This window comes from Styela clava, chromosome 5 (assembly GCF_964204865.1).
Source record: "Styela clava chromosome 5, kaStyClav1.hap1.2, whole genome shotgun sequence".
NCBI classification, from domain to species: Eukaryota; Metazoa; Chordata; class Ascidiacea; order Stolidobranchia; family Styelidae; genus Styela; species Styela clava.
Window position 1 is genome coordinate 20,999,121 of NC_135254.1, and position 9,507 is coordinate 21,008,627.

General features: G+C 31.8%; 1 protein-coding gene across 1 annotated transcript; it reads left to right on the plus strand.

The window, feature by feature from the left end:
- The first annotated feature begins 304 nt into the window (after positions 1-304).
- Positions 305-9,430, plus strand: LOC120344014 (leucine-rich repeat-containing protein 73-like). The gene is made up of 6 exons (XM_039413089.2): positions 305-582; positions 5,308-5,462; positions 6,328-6,488; positions 6,935-7,158; positions 7,711-7,852; positions 8,157-9,430. Exons 1-6 carry the CDS (start codon positions 466-468, stop codon positions 8,240-8,242), a joined length of 885 nt encoding a protein of 294 aa, XP_039269023.2. The 5' UTR covers positions 305-465; the 3' UTR covers positions 8,243-9,430.
- Positions 9,431-9,507: the final 77 nt, after the last annotated feature.

Here is a 9,507-nt window from a genome sequence, read left to right on the forward strand (position 1 = left end):
TATTGATCGTGTGACATGAGTTGTTTGCACAAGCTAGCTGTTCAGGCATTGTAAAGTCATGGGCACAGATGATAAATTGGACTCAACGGGATTGGAGTTACTCAGAACCGTAGCTAATTAAATCAAAAATTCGTTTTGCGGGCCGCGCTTGTTTAAAAATTTACATTTCTCTACGGGCCACACAATTTCCCTTTGGGGGCCGCAGGTTGTACGCCCCTGCTCTAATTCTTTCCCAGTTCATTCTTACTGCTTGCTATGTAGACAGAAAAATAAAAATAATGACCACTATCGGCGCCATCAGTCGATTGTTTATGTTCTTCGCAAGCAACCAAGCACACAGCTGGAATGTTTTTGGAATGCAGACTTGGAGAAAGCTGTACCGGTACTTGATTTCAGGATTTATGCGAGTTCGGGTCTTTGAGGTAAAGGAATCTTTCTTGCAATTTGTTTATTAAATTGCAAACCATGCTTGGTGGCTCTATCCAAATCTCGGGTGAAGAACTGGCTACTCTTGAAGTTCGTGATATTTGTGAATCACTGAAGACGAATTCTATCAAACTGCTATCACTCAGAGGATGTAAGGTAGGTAACGGCACCTTAATTTAGACTCTAGTCGATAATTATCAATAAACTACTTTCAAGGTAACAAAAATCAAACTTCAAGAGGATTTAGGAGAGGCCATGTTCTGCCCTATGATTAAGCTGTCTTATCCACTTTTCTAGGTGAGCGAACACGTACTACTTTTTTTATCAATACCTTTCCATCTAAAATCTGTACGCTTCAAACCTTACTCTAGGTTTTGTTCGCTTTCCCGATTCTATAATCAGTTACTTTTACTTTTGTTTTTATCTATTTTTTTTTTTATCGTCTATTGCTGATTATGGAGTCGAAATAAACTTATACTTATACTAGGGACGGACTAAAAGTAGGCACTTGCAAATTAGGCACTTTTTTAGGCACTTTGGAAAAAAAGTAAAAAGGGCGTAATACCTTTTAAAAACATAATTAATTAGTTAAAAATGGTCAAATTAAATGTTGAAAACGCAAATTGCAACGGGCAAACTCAATAGCAATATTTAAAACGCAATTTTAAAGGCAGTCGCACGCGCTTGGTCACCACATATGCTAGCACATATTTAGGCACTTTGAAAAAAGAAGAAAATCGGAATTACCACCAATAAAAGACAGAGTATTAAAAATTTTACCCACACTGATTAGCCTGGGCAAATATCCAATAGATGCACTTGAGTCTAGTACTGGAATTTAGAAATAATAAATTGTTACCGGTAGGCACTTTTTTAGGCACTTATTTAGGCACTTCGAAAAAAAGGTGAAATGAACGTAGTAACTCCTAGAAAGATAATGAATTAGTTCAAAATATTTAAATTAAATGTTGAACGCGAAAATTGCAACAGTTAAACCCAATAACGATTTTTAAAACGTAGTATTGAAGGGAGACGCACGCGCTCTGTCACCACGTATGCTGGGCACATATTTAGGCACTTCGAAAAATAAAGAAAATGGCAATTATCACTAATAAAAGACAGAGAAATAAACATATTACCCACACTGATTAGCCTGGGCAAATATCCAATAGATGCACTTGAGTCTAGTACTGGAATTTAGGAATAATAAATTGTTACCGGTGGGCACTTCGAAAAAAAGGTGAAATGGACGTAGTAACTCCTAAAAAGATAATGAATTAGTTCAAAATATTTAAATTAAATTTTGAACGTGGAAATTGCAACGGGTAAACCCAAAAACGATTTTTAAAACATCATATTAAAGGGAGACGCACACGCTCTGTCACCACATATGCTAGGCACATATTTAGACACTTCGAAATATAAAGAAAATGGTAATTATCATGAATAAAAATACAGAAAATAAAAATATTAGTCAAAATAATTAGCCTATTTGAATATCCGATGAATGCACTTGAGTCTAGTAGTGATATTTGAGAATAATAAATTGTTACCGGTAGGCACTTTTTAGTCACTTATTTAGACACTTCTAAAAATGCGTAAAATGGGCGTAATAACTTTTAAAAGGATAATGAATTAGTTTAAAATATTTAAATTAAAAAATTAATATGCAAATTGCAACAAGTAAACCCAATGATATCAGATTTTATATTTTGCATATTTGAAAATATCTTAATTCTTTACTTTGTAATTTTGTTTTTGATAAATTAAAATATAAGACATCCCCCGAAAATAAGCCCTAGTGGTAATTTTAGGAAGAAATTTGAAATAAGACACTGTCTTAATTTCGAGGAAACACGGAAAAGGTGTCTACCGGTAACAATTTATTATTCTCAAATACCACTACTAGACTCAAGTGCATCTATTCGATATTCACCCAGTCCCAGGCTAATCATTTTGACTAATATTTTTATTTTCTTTTTTTATTGGTGATTATTCCCATTTTCTTTTTTTTTCGATGTGCCTAAATATGTGCCTAGCATATGTGGTGACAGAGCGCGTGCGTCTCCCTTTAGTACTAAGTTTTAAAAATCATTATTAGGTTTAACTGTTGCAATTTTCACGTTCAACATTTAATTTAAATATTTTGAACTAATTCATTATCTTTCTAGGAGTTACTACGTCCATTTCACCTTTTTTCGAAGTGCCTAAAAAAGTGCCTACCAGTACTAATTTATTATTTTTAAATTCCAGTACTAGACTCAAGTGCATCTATTGGATATTTGCCCAGGCTAATCAGCGTGGGTATTATTTTTATTTCTCTGTTTTCTATTGGTGATAATTCCGATTTTCTTATTTTTTCGAAGTGCCCAAATATGTGCCTAGCATATGTGGTGACCGAGCGCGTGTGACTCCTTTTACTACTACGTTTTAAATATTGTTATTCGGTTCACCCATTGCAATTTGCGTGTTCAATATTTAATTTGACAATTTTCAACTAATTAATTATCATTTTAAAAGTTATTACGCCCATTTCACCTTTTTTTCGATGTGCCTAAATAAGTGCCTAAAAAAGTGCCTACTGGTAACAATTTATTATTTCTAAATTCCAGTACTAGACTCAAGTGCATCTATTGGATATTTACCCAGGCTAATCAGTGTGGGTAATACTTTTATTTCTCTGTCTTTTATTAGTGATAATTGCCATTATCTTTATTTTTCGAAGTGCCCAAATATGTGCCTAGCATACGTGGTGACAGAGCGCGTGCGTCTCCCTTTAATACTACGTTTTAAAAATCCTTATTGGATTTAACTGTTGCAATTTTCGCGTTCAACATTTAATTTAAATATTTTGAACTAATTCATTACCTTTTTAGGAGTTACTACGTCCATTTCACCTTTTTTCCGAAGTGCCTAAATAAGTGCCTACCGGTAACAATTTATTATTTCTAAATTCCAGTACTAGACTCAAGTGCATCTATTGGATATTTACCCAGGCTAATCAGTGTGGGTAATATGTTTATGTCTCTGTCTTTTATTAGTGATAATTGCCATTTTCTTTATTTTTCGAAGTGCCTAAATATGTGCCTAGCATATGTGGTGACCAAGCGCGTGCGACTGCCTTTAATACTACGTTTTAAATATTGTTATCGAGTTTGCCCGTTGCAATTTGCGTTTTCAGCATTTAATTTGACCATTTTTAACTAATTAATGATGGCTTTAAAAGGTATTACGCCCTTTTTACTAAGTGCCTAAAAAAGTGCCTAATTTGCAAGTGCCTACTTTTAGTCCGTCCCACTTTTCTATCACTCCGCAGTCCGGAGAGGCGATATAAATACTGAAATATGTAAATCCTATCCTAAATTCCTAACCATCTTATGCAGACTTGTGGTCTTAAATGTCACACACAACACAAACATACCGTACATTGCGGAAATTCCTGAATTCAGGAATGAGATACTCTCTAATTGAGCTTTAAGCCGATTGAGCATTATGATAATAAATGAATATAAATTGAAGAAACACTGTTAGATAATCTCTACTTTTCTCAACACCGGTACCGGTACATGATTTGTAACAAATTGTTTATGAGTCTGTGAGTAGCAAGACCTACCTTAAATCTATTTGACCCTCCAGCTTATCACTCTCCAAATTATCATCATTGACCATAAACAAAATTATTATTTGGCTGTGGGTGAGTTTTGTGTCATATCTTATTATATCTTCAGCAGTCTTATTTGAACAAACCATATATTTATCCATTTTCCTTCACTTGTATAATCGCCATCATAAAACTCGCAGCCAAGTAATCTTATTATTCTTCTTGTTAGTGTTTTCTTGATTTATTATATTTATTGTACCATTTTATTTATATGACATACCGAATACATACTGGTATGAGTGGTATCTATTAGATTTTTTGTTGCATTGTTGTTATTTTATATATTTAGTGGTGCAGGTATTTTTACCTTCTGCATTTGTCCTGTTCCATAACTTGTAATTTTTTTTATTCATACGTTTCATCATTACTTGAGACACATAAACATACATTTGTATGATCTATCCACCATTTTATGAAGGGGACCTAACGATATTTCAATATCTCATCATAGTTCATTAACTTGCGACCAAATAGGGGGTATCAAATATGATTGATTCAACATTGTCAATTGGGCTACACATTCTCTTTTACAGTAACAATTGGGGTAATATCTCTTATTTACAGGACATAATGACTTTAATAACTGAAATTCACAGCCTTGTTTCATCCAGAAAGTTTTTCAGTTCCTCTAAGTTAGCTGTCCTTAATAGTTGACTTTTGTAAATTGAATTTTGTAAAATTTATTATCAGTGATCTAACTGCCTGGCAGTTGTTTAGACTTCTCTCGAGCAATCAGACTCTACTAGCTGATGTATAATGTGCTTGATAAATTATTTTGTTTAGTTGGTCGTTTGTGACTTTGGATCGGTCCACCTAACTGGCCTTGCTTTTAAAATTTTTACTAAAAGGACAACAAACGTATATTATTTATTAACAGATAATAATTGAAGTTACTACATTAATATTACTCTTGTATCTGACCTACTTTATATCTGCCATGACATTCTCATACTAATAATGAGGAAGGCTTGAAGCATTCTGTAAACATTGCAATATTACTTCAGTGTGTTTTAGACTAGCAACAGGTTACAATGATTATGGTATGGAGAAATTAAAACAATCAATTTATCGTAGGCATTATGGATTTTGCCATATCAAGCTCAGTTTTAAAAACTGAAAGATGAAATGCAATTTACTGGGAAATGTATTTCAATATTAGACTTTGGTATATCTCATATGCAGTTAACAATCCAGGACGAATTTTTTTTCTATTTATTCAGCTTGAAGACAAAGATTTTCGGAAACTGATGAAAGCAGTTGGACAATGTGGATCCTTGTTACAATTAAATTTGAATCTTGGGGTTGCGAATGATCAATCACGAGTGACTCTTCTTGCTGATGCCTTGAATCAGAACAGAAGCTTGGAGTCACTATTGTGAGTTAACTGCCTGAAAAATATAGAAATGCTACAGATATTGTGTATTCAGTATAAATTTTGTGAAGTTTTAATGAATTCTATTGTCATGCCTTATTAAATGTCTTCAATTTTTGGAAGTCCTTGTCCAAAGCAAATTTCTGTCTCTTGTTTTTTAGTCTTATTTTTTAGCATAAATTGCTGAAGGAACTTTTCGAGGGCTACTTGAAACTTTCGATTGCCTCCATTTGCCATTGTTTGCCAATCTTTTAATCTCAAGGGCTTGGAGAGTAATACGTTTTAAGCACAGACTCTGATTCAATATATTGATAAACTGAGCATAAAACTTTCAATTTGTCATTAGTCCATGGCTGATCGAGTATGGATAGTTTTTAACTGAGTTGAATTTATTATTTTTATAATTGTATGGCAGTTGATATGAAAACATTGCTTGTTATTGTACTCTAAATCCTAGTACATTTTATCTATTACAGTTCAACCGTTATTTTATTGTTTGTGTCTGGTTAGACTAGACAAGACATAAACATTCTTCAATTCTTTATTTAGTTGTTTGACATATTGCTAAACTTATTGCTACTCTATTCTATATTCAAGGGCACTTTTTCATAACATTGTCTATTTAAATGTATTGTTCAATGATTTCTTAAAATATGGTTGATGCGGATATTCTCAATTGAAGAAAAATTTATTTGAAAATGGGTGAATCTTGGAATTTTAGTAATAAAAACCTTTTAAATTGATTCTCGTATTTTGCACTGGTTGATTAGTTTCGCTTCTCATACTTTAGTAATAGCCTACATATACCATGATAGGAATATTTTGAAGTAATAATTTTAACTTTTATTCATCACTTTTTTATTATTAGTTTACATGGTACTCAACTTGGAGATGTTGGTTTGGGATTGCTAATCAAATCACTGGCTCATCATCCTTCGTTATCTTGTTTGGATGTCGGAGATTGTCTCATCACTGATACTGGAATCCGATTACTTGTTACATTACTTCCTCCAGATGGCGCAAAAGCAGGTAATTTTATATCTATTTTACTAAGCAATGTCTCAGACCAATTATGCAATGAATGTTATTTACGAGGTATGTGAATGAAAATTGTTCAAATAATATGATTTAACGTTCAGAATTAACTGTGCAATGTTGTCAATTGTACTTTTTTATTTCCATTTTGCAAGTTTTAATAGGCAGATTTTGGAGAATTTTTTGTATTGCCTATAATAAACATTTGAAATCTACCCAATACGAAGAAATTTATTATATTTCAAATTTTTTAAAAAAGGACTGTACTTGGTTAGAAATTTGATCAGATGCAAAAACATTTTCTTCATTTAAGCTATTATTTTATATTCAATCAAGCAATTAGTGTACTGCTGTAGTTTCTGTTTTTGAGGTTTCCAGCTTTGTGTAGGTTAATTGTGTTGGTAATTCTTCAGTACCATCGTAATAATATTGTATTGCAGGATTGTCAGAACTTACTTTGAGTGCCAACACAGCCATTACACAAGGGGGTTGGTCATTACTTTTCTGTGCCATATCAGCCAGTTCAAGATTGAAAGTTTTGAACATAGATTACAATAATATAGGAGATTATGAGGCAGGATTGTTTGCTGTCTCTCTTGCGGGTAGTAGATCGTTGCATACTGTAGACATAGAAGGATGTGGAATAACGGACAAAGGTGCAATGGTGAGAATATAATATCTAGTCTACAGTTTCGTTAGAAACTTATCTCTCATATTTACATGGTTTAAGATGTTGATCATTAATAAAATAAAAATTTTAATATCATATGTGATTGATGATTATCTTATGACAAAATGCCTTCTATATGTTTAGCATTTTAGCCAATTTGCGCTTCAATTTCTATTATACCTAACAAAACATAATGTAAATATTCAAGAATACAGCTGACTATGATAAAATGAATCCATTATATTGAATTAGAACAAATTAACGTGTGATAGTATGTGTAATATTGCTCATTGCAAATTTTGGAGCCTTTCTTAAAAAAATTCGATCTTACACTGTCTATGAAATACAGATTTATTTTTGTTCATTGTGAGTAGATTGACACTGGACTAAAATCAATTTATTGAAAAGATAATTCCAGGACTCATAGTCGGGTATCATAGATTCATAGTTATAAAATAATGCAGACCACAATTTTGTGCTTTTTTAATTTTAGGCTCAGTCTATTGAAAGGCAAAATATTTCAAAATTCCTCACTTTTTTTTTTAGGTGATACTTGAAATGCTTGAAAACTATCCCACACCTTTACGGGACTTGGTTTTAGCTGGAAATGATATTAATGATGCAATACTCGATGATATAGAAAATTGCTTGAGAATGGATGAAGACCCATATTCTAAGGATAAAGAAGGTATGCAAGAGCTTCATCAATTTATTGCACAAGACATTGATGGAGGCAACCAAAAAGACTTTGTTTGACATTTAAGTATTAGTTCTATAAATTATAGAGGTTGTTTTCTCAAAAATTACATCCAATAACTAGTCAATTTTTCATTGTTGGTCATGGTTGCAGCTTGTGAGTAAATTTTTTTGAAGCCATTGTTCAGGAACACCAATAGGTAATTGCATATGAAAGGGTAAATGGGTAGAACAGAAGTCAGAATAGAAAATACAACTACTCTTAAAATAGTCTAATATGTTTTGATCTTATTCAGAATGGTCACCACAATCAGCAAGACCGATATTGAACAGGACAAAATCACCAAAGATTCAACAACAGTCTGCTCCTGCAATGTTTTGATTCTTTAAATTCAAACAAAATGAAATGTTGAGGTTTGCTGGAATTTGAATCCTGTTTTTTCGTCATTTCATTTGTGTAGTGAGTAAATTAGTAATTGTACACTTTTTATAAAAATATTTAGATTCATGGGATGAATTCAAAATCACATATTAATTAAGTCGTCTAATCAAACAGGCATTGAATTCATGTACACTATTTTAAGGATGATTTTCACCAAATACATACATTTTAGTAATTACTACTTTTTCACTTGTTTATTGTACTAGAATGCTTTGTCACTAGTTTTATCATTATGAAAATTATTTCACATCAATTGCTTATTCATAAAGATCGTGATATATATCATGTTCTACATTTATTCACTGCATATCAGATCAATGATATTTTAATATTTTGTAATAAATTGTGTTTGTTGAATATAATTTTGATATATTTTTTCAATGAGTGGCAAAATTGTTTTACTATTTTATAACACTGCTGACCATATTTATATTTGGTGGATATTTTGCAATAGTTTCTGTGATATTATACTACCTACTGTTTAATATTAAGGTTTTCTACCATAAATCGAAAAAATGTTCAGCCAAAGGCATGTTAATTTGTCTTAAAAATATATTTGCATCTGCATCTGCATTTTTTACTTGTTCAATAGGAGTTTGTACAGTTGGATCAAGTATATGAGCTGTTTTAAATTAGTTTTCATTATTTGCGGAATTCTCAAATTTAGGAAATCTTAATCTAAGCATGGTTTTTTGCATAATTAAACGATTTAGAACTTTGGAAATGAATTGTAAGTTGAATCCAAGATCAGAAAATCTTATCTCTATGATAGGCAGAGATCTGCCTATATTTTCTGATCTTGGATTTAACTTGCAATTCATTACCAAAGTTCTAATCGTTTAATCTTCAAATTTCAGATTTCCATGATTCTATTTACTGCATGGAATACACCTTTTAATATCAGGTAATAATTTTAATCTGCATTTTTAAAACCTTAATTTAGCAATTTAGTTATCATGATTCATGAGATTCATTTTTTTTTTTATCTAGTAATCCCATAGAATCATTTCATTTGTAGATTTTATTCGCTTATTGCACAAGTTCTTTTTCTTTTCTTCTAGTTTATCATGTTGCTACTGTCTGTCATTGTGTGATATCTTATTCGAGAAATATAATTTCTACAATGAGTTTATGTCCTATGATATTTTCAAGGTCATGTCAAATCTAGCAATCAAGAACAATAGTTTGGATACTTCGAAGTTTAT